This window comes from Glycine soja, chromosome 13 (genome assembly GCF_004193775.1).
Source record: "Glycine soja cultivar W05 chromosome 13, ASM419377v2, whole genome shotgun sequence".
Taxonomy (NCBI): Eukaryota; Viridiplantae; Streptophyta; class Magnoliopsida; order Fabales; family Fabaceae; genus Glycine; species Glycine soja.
In genome coordinates, this window is record NC_041014.1 from 27809485 (window position 1) to 27822086 (window position 12602).

The window sequence follows — 12602 nt, forward strand, 5'->3', positions numbered from 1 at the left end:
AGATAGGAACTCCAAAGAATTATATGATGGAGGTGGAGCACTAATCATTATTAAAATTATTTTGAGGTTAAGTTTTTTTATTACTAAAAATTAAATACACTATCAAAAAAATTTATAAATTCATATATATATATATATATATATGTATATATATATATATATATTCAATCAATTGATTTAGATATTTTTTATAATAAGTTTAATTATAACTTTACGGTATTTTTTTTCCTTTTTGAGAACTTTTTCGACAGTTTTTTTTTCCTTTTTGGGAACTTTTTCGACAGAAAAAGTTATCATTGTAACACCAAATAAAAAATAACAACCTCAAATTTATAAATACCTATTAATATAATTTAAAAAACAATTAAAATATAGTATAAAATTATATTACTATCATTTAATCACACATTATTCATGTGTAATAAGTGTATTAATTTGATAATAATTACCTTATAATTTCTAATTGCTAATAATGTAAAAAAATGTGCATAAAAAATCAAGCTATTTTAAAATTATACATATAATTCATCTATTCTCAACGAGTTTTCAAACACAATTGAAGTAAAATCTTATATTTAAATATTATAGATAAAAGAACATGCATGTTTAAAAAAAACATCATTAGGGAATTATTTGGTTGAGGTAAGAGGAGAGGGAACGAAAAGAGAGAAAAAAAAGCTTGTTAATTTTGTTTCTCTTCCTCGTTTGATTCATGAAATAAGAAGAAAGGAAATACAATTCTGAATGAAACTCACCACAAATTTGTTTCTTCTCAAATTGGAGAGAAAATAAGCTTTTTGTTTAAAAAGATTAAAATGATATTATTTTCTTTTTTTTATGATTCTTTTTAATGTATTGGCATAATTTTGGGTATAATCTTTTAACATATTTAAAACTTATATTTTTTATCTTTATTTTCCATCAAATAATTCAGAAAACATCTCATATTCACTTCTTTTTTTCTTTTCTTTTCTTCCATTTTTTTAAATCAAACAAAACATAAAAGTGATTAGTGAAATTAGCCAAAGGAAATTGGTTATATATAATTATGGTAGATAGTTAGTTTACACTAGTACCCTAATAAAAAGAAAAAAAATATTAATTAGTATTCTTTTGACATTTGATAAGAAATATAGAAAAATATTTATTTTGAAAATAGTAAGTGTAAAAAAAAATTATAAGTAACACAATTTTACATATTTTAATTTAAAAAAATAGTTTTAAATTTGTTAATTAATATATTCTAAATACACTGATTAGTATTTGCTTAAAAAGAATATTTCTTTTGTCCCATTGTAATTATTTCATTTGATCTCAAATATAAGAAAAAAAATATTACACACTAACAAGAAAGTTAGTTTATCACATTGAATTATATCAAATTTAATTAAAAAAATAATTTTTTGTTCACCTAGGACCTCAATTAAATGAAAAATATATTAGAATAATAATATTAAAATAAAATAAAATTAGTTAAAAAAATATTTGAAACTAAGAAAAAAGGATTTGTTTTTCTTATACAATATGAAGTAGTAGCATTTAATCCTATTAAATGATTGTTTAATAGCATTAAAGACTAAAGAGTAAAGTGAGAATCTAAAGAGCACATGGAAGCTGTGAAACAAAATATCTTAACCTTAGTGTCTCTGTCTCTCTCCAGCTAAAGCTTGTAGCAACCTCAGACGCGAATCTTCCATTCTGTTCTGCCTGAATGAACAGACACACATAGTCACATTCCATTTCCATGTCTGCGTCATGCGGGGTGGTGGAGTGTGTGTTCGTGCTGGGCTGCGCGCGGTGGCTGTGGAAGCGCTGCACCTACGTGGGCAGCTACGACAGCGCCACGTGGCCCTCCGCCACCGCCGACGAGTTCGACCCGGTCCCACGCGTCTGCCGCCTCATCCTCGCCAACTACGAGCCCGATCTCCGTACCCCCAACCACCGCCTCAACCCCGACTGCATCATCAAGCGCGTGACCTACGAGGACACGCTCGGCCACGCGCCGCCCTACGTAATCTACCTCGACCACGACCACAAAGAGATCGTGCTCGCCGTGCGAGGCCTCAACCTCGCCAAAGAAAGTGACTATAAAGTTCTCCTCGATAACCGGTTGGGGCAGCAGATGTTTGATGGTGGATACGTTCATCGTGGGTTGTTGAAATCGGCGGTGTGGCTGCTCAACCGTGAATCGGAGACGCTGAAGCGGTTGTGGGTGGAGAATGGTTTGGAGTATGAGATGGTTTTCGCGGGGCATTCGTTGGGTTCTGGGGTGGTGTCGCTGTTGACGATTTTGGTTGTGAATCATAGGGACCGTTTGGGTGGGATTCCCAAGGAGAAGATTCGTTGCTATGCGCTTGCTCCAGCTAGGTGTATGTCCCTCAATTTGGCTGTCAAGTATGCCAATTTCATTCATTCTATTGTTTTGCAGGTTACAATCTACATCTACATACCTTACACATCAATGCTTCTTTTTGTCACTACTTTGGTTGTTAGTTTTTATGGCAAATGTTAGTTAACAAACTCAAAAACTAAAAATGTTTTTATTGGGAGATATGATATTTTTGCGGCTCTCTTATGATTTTTTACACTGAATGTTTTCCTCTTTTTGTTTCTTGACCTTACAACACTGTGGTTAGCCAGACTAGTAATGTTTTTCTAATTATTTATGCGAAAATAAGTTTATTGTTTTCAAATGTTTTCTACAAGACTTTTGTCAGCCGGAGCATAGTGCAGCTGTTGTTTGTTTACATTTGTTTGGTTTGATTTCTTAGATAACAAAAATGCTTAGTGAGGCCAAAGGACGTAGAAACTTGTGATTAAATGGTTGAAATTATATCCTTATAAGGAAATATGTGCTTAAAATTAATTTGGCAAAAGATGTTCTTATTTAAGGTAAGATGTAAGTAATGTAATGTGTGAATAATAAATAAAGGTATTTTTCTCTCTTATCTTTTTGATAGAATACAGATAGTAGATACTTCGTACCTATACTATGATAATAAAAATAAAGAAGAATATGGATGGATGGAATTTTCTTTTATTTTTCCTCATCAACCTGCTTGTTGTTACTAATCTTATGTGGAGATATTTAAAAATGTTCATTCATAAGTTTTATTTAAACGTATGATTATGATTCTGATTCCAATTGTAATATTTGATTTTTTTTTTTTTTGTGCAGGATGATTTCTTGCCAAGAACTGCTACTCCATTGGAAGATATATTCAAATCAATATTCTGGTTGGTATTGCCCTTTCTGTGATATGGATATGGGCACATTGGGTTTCAACTTTGAAGTGCATGTGATTAGTTCTTGATTTTTTTTTTTTTTTTTTGTTTATTACGGAGCATAGTAAAATATCATGATGATCTCTTAAACCAGGCCTTGATGATTTAAACAGCTTGCCCTGCTTATTGTTCTTGGTTTGCCTGAGAGACACCTTCATACCTGAGGGTAGAAAGCTTAGAGATCCAAGGAGGCTTTATGCACCTGGAAGAATGTACCATATTGTGGAGAGAAAATTTTGCAGGTATTGACTTGTAAACTGTTCTGTTCATAGTAAACTCCTCTCCAAGCATGAATGTTATGGGAATATATTAATTATTATCTTGTTTAGTATGCTTGGTCTGGTGCAAAAGTAAAATAAGGTCCTCTCTAGTTGCTGTAATTCTTGTAAACCCTAGACAAAGGAATTTGACTCAAGTAACCTATAGTTTCTGCTGAAGATTGTAAATGTTTTAATTGCTAGTTTGCTACTTTACTTGAACGGTGACTATGTATTACATAACCCTTTACTCCTTTAGTGCTGAAATGACTTCATCAATATAGTTGGCTAAGAGCATGATTCATTAAATTTTTCTTTTTCTTCTTATGCCTAAGAATTAAGTTATAACAAGTCATACATTTCTGCCTTTTTATTTGGTAAGCAGAAGGATTATCCTTTTATCACTACCCTTCTTTACCTATTCCCTCTATGTGTGTGTGAGAGAGAGAGTCATCCACCCTGTTTCATTAGATGAGGGCAAGTTTCTACTCTGTCTTGTGGAGTAGTTAGCAGAGTTTTCATATTTTTGCGGTTCAGACCTTTTACAATTCCAAGACTGAGTGATACACTTTATGTCATCTTCGTTCTGCTAGTTCAGATGTTGTTGCCTTCCCCGTCTGAATTTCCCCTTTTTTCTTTCTAAATGCATTGAAGGAATTCCGTATTTCATGAACTTGAGTATATTCTATGATCCCATAAATGAGCATTTTCATGATATTTTAGGGGATAGATGCATAAATGAATAGTATCTAATTTTAATAGTTTTGGCACAAGGAAATAGTTCATGAAGTGTGACTGAGAAATCATTTGCATCGTGAAATCTTGTCCTGACTTACGGCTATAAGTAATATGTTGTTTCAAATAATAAAATTCACTGTTGCTTGGTGTACACAGATGTGGGAGATTTCCTCCTGAAGTGAGGACTGCTATTCCCGTTGATGGAAGATTTGAGCATATAGTCTTGTCCTGTAATGCAACATCAGATCATGGAATTATTTGGATTGAAAGGGAAGCTGAGAAAGCTTTACAAGTAAGGAAATATCTACCATTTGATTTTGTAATCCAAACTAGGAACATAAAAACCCTAAGTATATACACCAAAAAAAAAGAACTAGGAATAGAAAAAACTTGTTACAATGTAATTTATGGATCAAAGTTCTGTTGAAGTTTTCTCTGCATGTAACGAATTTCTGACTGTTGTTGGTATTCCCTTTTAGTTAATGAAGGCTCAGAGCTCTGAAACTGTGACAGACCCTCCAACTGTACAAAAGTTTCAGAGGTTGAAGACCATAGAGAAAGAACATAGAGATGCTTTGGAAAGAGCTGTTAGCTTAAATGTACCTCATGCAGTGGACACTGCAGAGAACGAACCGTCTGAGAACAATGAAGGTGATGATGCATCCGGTAATGGAAGAAATAACGTCTCAAGTAACCAATCAAAATCTAGTGGTGGAAGGTCAAACTGGGATGATGTAGTTGAAAAACTACTAAAAAATAAGAGAGAGACGGGAATGGGAGAACAAAACCTGAAAAGGGATACGAATGTCACACAATAACGTATCTCTCTTATGGTTTTAAACTCTAGATATTCACATCCATTCATATATTTGGTTCTTTTGTTTGTTCTAGGTATTCTTGAGTTTGTTAATTCATGTAAAAAGATAGTTACAATTGCTTGGACCCCCAGGCGTATACCAGAGTCCAGAGGAATTACAGTTGATAAGTGGTATTTTGTTTTAGTCCTGAATTGTTTGAACTTGAGGTTTCCCTTGTATAGGATCATTTCAACATGTTATGAAATGAGAAAGCACTGCAAGGTGTGCTACTCATGAGTAATGTTCCTGATTGTAAACATTTTTTGTTCTACTAGTTTGTGCTTCACATTCTCCACTGTTGAAACAGATTCTGTGCCACTTAATAGGACTCAAGAACAGACATCACGACAAGGAAAAATTAGTTTAAGACGTAAAAGACAGGGAAGGCAAAAAAATTAGCGTTGAGTTATAACTAGTAAAAAACAATAATAATGACTTTCAAAAAAATTATCTTCAAAGAGAATTGAGTTAAAACTATTTATGAAAATATTATTCTACGGGGCATGCCCATTGTACATGCCCATAACTGCTGATTTTTACGATATTGTATGGTTGCAAATGCATTAAATTTTCGTGATCACTTACCGTAGCAAGCAACAAGTAGCAAGTAATTAATGATACGCAAATGAAACTATAAGCTATATCTCTGAACTTCAAAAATCCCTAAGTTGATCATTCAGCCTCCAACAAGACTTAAATGCGGTCAAATAGGATGGCATGTTTAAAAGCACCAAGCAGTAAGAGATTCAAAGTAAACGCCAAGGAAACGAGCTTTTGTACAAGGAAGCCAATCTTAAGTAATATTACAAAATAAACTGGGGCTTCCGAGATCAAGAGATGTTCATGGCCTCAGCATGATAGGTCTCCAGCTCCTTGTCAAGTTCCTCCGCTGACTTCTCAACAGCGTCCTTTCTCCCACGACCTCTACCTCCAGCTCCACCCCTGCCGCGACCACGACCTCGACCTCCAGCTCCACCACGTCCACTGCCACTCCTTGGGCCACCTCGACGTCCCCAACTGCATAAACAATATAAACAATAAATAACAAGTGAAATATATAACTTGTTACATCACGGACTACAAAAAAACAATACAGAGCCATTTCTGTGATTGTATATTGTCATATGACTGTGGCTTCCGGATCTAATGAAGTTAACATGCAACACAAACCAATACTTAACAACAGATATAAGTCTTCACTTTCACTACCACACATCAGATCATAAAAAAAGACAAATCACACAGATGCATCTTCCCCATGTTTAAACCATACCTACAAACCAAACGTCTATTATTTGAAACCAAAACAACTTACGTTACTTGTAAAGTGCAGGGTTAGACACCACTTGAATGCAACAGTATTACCTAATAATATTTTAATAATGGTATCAACAGAAATACAACATCCTGAACAGAGGAAAGGACATCATATACTATTACTAGTACGAGTTCAATTCATAGCCTCCATAATTTGAGCTTACCACATCAGAGAAATCTTTTAAAGAAAGTGGGCTAGTACACACATATCAGTCAAAGCCAAATGAATTTTCTAAACAAGGAACAGACTGGTGATAATCTACCCACTTCAAGCAAAACCTATTACAGGCACATTCCAGGGAGATTCTAGATCGTTAAACTATTAACTATAGATTGACCGACTTTATTTTCTATCTGCCATTTTACCTTTTCATGCTATCAAAAAACAATTATGGCCTGTGATTGTTCACATGGACTTCTAATATTTTCTGAGAATGCTCAAGAGCTTAAAAGTTATATTCCTACAGCTAGCATTTTATTTTCTTGCCACCAAAAACAACTACATAGCAAATGATTCTTCACATGTGTTTCTTAAATCAGACTGCTAAGCAACAGCTTGATATTTATCAACTGAACTCTTTGTAAATCTAAGATCACAACAAAAACCACTTTTAACTAATAGTACATGAAGAGAACCTTAAATATATTACCAAAATTTTCATACTACTATGAATCTATGATATCTTGCACCACTTGATATACAAGCACTTGTACAAAAGCTCAACACAAATTTCAGTAAAAAATTATCTAAAAGGCTTACCCAGCACCACGTGTAGGCATAGCAGGACCACCTCCAGCTTGTCCACCTCTAGACCTGCAACATAGCCAACACCCCTATCAGCACATAATCTGAAACAGTATTTTTAATTTCTACCAGGAGATGAAGGATTTAAACAACTTTATAACTGATAGATACCCATTAGTAGTCAGTTGTCTGTTGGCAATGGAGTTAGTTAATTAGTTAGTTGAGCAAGCTGTGATAGTAGAAGAAATAAGGCACATTGCCTATAAATAAAGATGGGGGTTGAGAGAGAAAGCATTTTATCATTTGAGAAAGGAAGGGGGGCATCAACAAGTTTGTGTAATTGTGTTTGACTCAGGACAAACAGAAGCTATTCTAGGACTGCCAGATGAAATCATACTTCAAACAGTTAAACATCAATGGAATTTCATTTAAGCAGTCACAAGTCATTCACCTTGAGGACTAAATGAAACTTTTGGGAGGACTATTGAAAGATACCCATTAGTAGTTAGTTAGGTATCTCTCAATGAGGAAGTTAGTTTCGTTGGGCAGGCTGAGATGGTAGAAGAAACAAGGCATACTGCGCACATTAATAAAGAGAGGGGAGTGGGAAGAATCCTGGACTACCAAAACATCCAAGGAAATCATTCATTTTTTATTATTCTAATCCTAGCCCAAGGCTGCTTCCGCATTGGCACAACAACTGGGGATTTTAGGGTTCATCAATAAAAGCTATTTTTTCCTTTAGGTTCTGCACAAATTCTAATAATAAAATTAAAGAAAAAATTTTTTCCAGTTGCAGCATGTATCAATCATGCAGAATTGACATCATATTTTCAGAATTTGAATATAAACATGCAATATAGACAGACATTCCTGTCATAATAAAAGCTTTACTGCTTAATTAATGTAGTGTTTGGACCAAATTTTTTTATATTCATCTTCCAAATGGGAAGAAAAGGTTACAGAAATCAATAGGAGCCTCAAATTTTAACAAGAAAAGGAAACCAAAATAACTTACGTCATTACAACAGTCCTCTTCCTACGTCCATTCACCCCAGTGACATTTACCCGAGCACTTATGGGCAATTCTGAATTGGAACCAACAATCTCAATCTTCATGGGCTTTCCATCCAAAAGTACGTTATTATATCGTTTAAGGGCAGCAAATGCATCACTTCTTCTAGTATAAACGACTTCAGCTGAACCCTGTTACACAGTTTATATCAAAGAGTTAGCCAAGAAAACTGGCAACAACACATCTGGGAAAACTCATACATAAAACAAAACTGCTATGCACAGTACTACTTGCTGGAACATAAATTATATTAAAAAGGGGAATAAAAAAGGCATGGCTAGCTCAATTATTTTGCAGAAACACTTTGAATATTGTAAATAAAAATGGCAAAGCAGCCACTAACTATAAGCTAAAACAAAACGGTAGCTGAATTTACAACACAAAACTCAACACTTACACTTGGATGTCCATTTTTGTCATAATGAACAGCAAAACGCTTCAACTCTCCAAGCTCAGAGAAAAGTTCCTGAATTGCAAATCAAGTTTCAAGAGAACTTCCAGATAGATTGGGTAGAAACAGTGACTAAGAATGAATCATATGATGATACAACATAGTATATACCCTTATGTCTTCATTGGTCACTCCATGGTCCAAATTGGAAACATACAACTTGGTGCCAACTTCTACTCCTTGAATCCCTGCAGCTCTTAGGCTATCTTCAAACAAATCATGCTGCCATGGAAAAGGCCTAGCTCTGCGAATAGACTGGCCAAAGAACAGAACAGTTTCCAAAGTGGCAAAACATCAGATTATGACCAGAAAAAAGATATTCACCATTCTTCAACATCAGTCAGCAGGAAAATCCCCATAAAAAAAAAAACAAAACAAAACACGCTATTAACGAAGTAGATCTGACCATGGTAACATATATTTAAAAGAGAACTTGTACTCAAACATCAATGTTCTAGGTGTAAGATGGTAAACGGGAGTAAGAATTCAACCCTCTGCATATAAACCGGTGCTATGCTACTAGTGAGAGCTCCAGTTCTGGTTCTATGCGAAAAGCTCCTTTGCAAAATACCATGAATTAGGGAAGTATACTGAATTCTTGCACTGTAGAACCCAACTTAGCAAGAGGATCCAACAGAACACCGGTCCACACAAAACCAGCCAAACATTTAAAGTCATCTCATGTAAATGAAATGGATTAGCATGGATTAGAGAATTTAACCCCACTTATTGTTATAAGTTTTTTGTGCTACTGGTAAGAGCTCCATTTTGAAATTCACCAAATGAAGCTCCTTCACATAATATGCCAGGAATCACCAAAGAACTCCTGCACACATCAGAGATCTGTAGCAAAGCCCCCCAAAACAAAAGCAAACAACTCTTAGGTGCATATTAATTGTGACATTATGGAACTATGACAAAGGCATTGATGATGCAAAATGATCGAGCATGAGCTTCTCCATGGAACAAATACTAAAGAAGGGGATTCCACTTGCTTTTGACTTTTGAGTTTCTATAATGCTGAATCGTCTCATAATTGGGTATTATTTAGCATATCAGATTCTCAAGCACATGTATAAGCATCCACGTTTTTTGAGCTTGCCTTGGCAATAGCATACGACGACGGCCGAGTGTTAACCATAAGAGGCCCTCTACGAACAGCACCAGTTGTTCTTCCACCATTACCAGCACCAGCCATTCTTCTACTATTAACAGCACCAACCATTCTTCTACCATTAAGAGTGCCGCTTGGTCCACGGCCAGAATGAGCTCTGCCACGTCCTCCTCTACCTCTCCCTCTGTTGTTACTTCTGTTCTTTATTCTATCATCAAGTGACATGTCCAAGGAAGAAGCCATTATACTCGTAACTTAACACAAGTCAAACGCTTCACAAAACTTCAATAATGATATAGCCCTGCAAAATCAAAAGATACCAAACAAGTTATACCTACGCATCCCAGAACCTAATGAAATCAAACCATGTAGAAATTAAACAACAGAACGACAGGACTATGACAACCAGTACTATTGCTCATAAAACAATACTTCGGTTTAACTTCATACGTCATGTGACTATTGGTATAATTAAACAGTCAACACCCAGAACTGAATAACCAATCTCAGCTTAACACGCCCAATTATAATTAACGATTTCAAGACCACAAACTCTCAGGCATGAACTAGCAGATCCAACCTAAACGACTCCTTTATGAATTTTTCTTGCACGCATTACAATTAATAATAAACCCCAATATAATTGTCTTATAAAACAAAATCTTTCTTCAGTCTGAATTTGACCCCAAATTTAAATTCCCAAATTTCCATGGAGACTTGCCCGAATTTTTTTTTTAGGAAAAAGCGAAAACAGTGGAATGATCTCGATAGAGAAAACTAACACTGCGAAAACGCAAAACAATCACACACATACAAGAACATCACAATTGAAAGAACAAAAATAAATAGGCCAAAAAAAAGGGGGGGGGGGGGGGGGGGAGGGGGGAATACCTTGAGATGATAAGAGAAACACGTGTGTGAAGCGAGAATCAGATAAGAGAGGAAGAGAGAGTGTGTGATTGAGTGTTTTGGGGGGCGAAGAACCGATGATTAAAAACAAGCAGGAGCGAAAATTAGGGTTTGGAAGGAAAAGGAGAGGAAAGATCCATGCGTGTGAGAGAAAGAGGGGTTTTAGGGTTTCAGCGTAAGAGAGCTTTTGGGTTTAGCTTAGCTTCTCGGAAACAATTTTGATACTGTTTTGTGTCACTTTAATAAGCTCTCAGGGGCTTTCTCGTCCTTTCACTGTCCTTAGTACCGCGTCCCGCGATAAAGCAAAACAAAGCAAATAAACAAGAGTCACACATCACAACTCAAAATTCCCACTTCAACACGTAACTAAATTCGTACTGTAATTTGTAATACTAGAATTGATAATTTTTTTTTTTTTTACTGAAACTGCTAATCTATTTTCTTTTTTACTGAAATTGGTAATCTATGCAAAACATAGTTATAAACCGAACCGGACCGGTTCGACTAGATCCGGTGACCAGCCGTCCGACTAAACTATGGAACAGGAAATTCAAATAACCCGGTTTAACCCAATTGAATTTGACCAATTCGAATAATCCAAACCAAATTGATCCGATTCGATTTGATCTCGTTGATGAGTTTTTTTACCTTTTAATAAAAATATTATTTTTATTCTTTTACATTTTCTATGATATGTTAAATTATCATTAATTAATTATTGAATAATATATAATATGTTTTTATATTATTATTTTTTATCTTCATAATAATATTAAACAATTAATTATTATTATATCGATCATAATATAATTTAATATTTATGTATTTTACATATTTTTATTATATTTATTTATGATCATTTAATAATTTTTATATTTAGTCTTAAAAAATAAAAAACTTTGTGATAATTTAATGATAATATCTAAAGATTAATTTATAATAATAAATATTTGTATAATATTCATAGGTTGATCATTATAATAAATTTATTTGATATAAAATATAGATTAATCACATTCTATATATATATATAAACATTTGACCTAATATCTCGACAGAATTAATCAACAAACTAGTTTTCATAACACCTGTTTATAATACTAATAAATGATCATAAAAGAATTCATTCATTCGATTGGTTTCTTCCTGTTATATTATTACTTAAATGTTGATAATAATTTATTATAGAGATTTAATCATCATCACGTCATATATTACTTTTATTAAAAAAATATTTATTATATCTATTTGTTATTGTACGATAAATTTTCTATTTCTATAAGTAGCGTACAAGGTTCTTTCAAGTGTATCCATTAAACACTAAAGTTCAATTTGGGTTGAGGAATTACCTTTCCAAATCCAACCCTTTTTGTGGGATTTTTTTTTTGTCCAATGTCCCTTTTTGTGGGATGATACAAGACCTAGGATCATTTTGTGAGAACTTGATCAAAAGGAAAATTTCATTTAATTTATCAAATTCGGATATTTCTTAATTAATTCCTAAATGAAAATAAGTAGGAATTTTTACAATTTCAAAATTGTGATTAATTTTTTTAAAAATTAATTTTGAACAACTTTAAAGTCATTTTAATTATAATTTTATATTTCATGATTAGTTTTTTAATTATTTTAAAATTAAAAATAATTATAATTAATATTTTTTATAATTTACGACTTTAAAGTTGTCCAAATAATAATTATAATTAAAACGACTAGTTCTTTTATAATCCAATGACTTTTATTTTTTTATTCTTAACCTTTAATTTTTTAATTAATATTTTCTGAACTAATAATAATTAGATAAAATGAATAAGGAGTTATTTATAGATTATTAATCTTTACCGTTTAGATTCC

General features: G+C 33.5%; 2 protein-coding genes across 2 annotated transcripts; one reads left to right on the plus strand and one right to left on the minus strand.

Annotated features, from left to right (window-relative positions):
* The first annotated feature begins 1589 nt into the window (after window positions 1-1589).
* LOC114382086 lies at window positions 1590-5432 on the plus strand. Its single transcript, XM_028341323.1, has 5 exons — window positions 1590-2428; window positions 3179-3237; window positions 3399-3527; window positions 4437-4572; window positions 4760-5432. The coding sequence occupies exons 1-5, from the start codon at window positions 1745-1747 to the stop codon at window positions 5096-5098; spliced, it is 1347 nt and encodes a 448-aa protein (XP_028197124.1). The 5' UTR covers window positions 1590-1744; the 3' UTR covers window positions 5099-5432.
* Window positions 5433-5748: 316 nt separating this feature from the next.
* LOC114382087 (THO complex subunit 4D-like) lies at window positions 5749-10977 on the minus strand. The gene is made up of 7 exons (XM_028341324.1): window positions 10731-10977; window positions 9828-10140; window positions 8837-8980; window positions 8672-8740; window positions 8218-8405; window positions 7215-7268; window positions 5749-6154 (listed from the first exon to the last, which is right to left on the minus strand). Exons 2-7 carry the CDS (start codon window positions 10080-10082, stop codon window positions 5968-5970), a joined length of 897 nt encoding a protein of 298 aa, XP_028197125.1. The 5' UTR covers window positions 10083-10140; window positions 10731-10977; the 3' UTR covers window positions 5749-5967.
* Between the last annotated feature and the right edge of the window lie 1625 nt (window positions 10978-12602).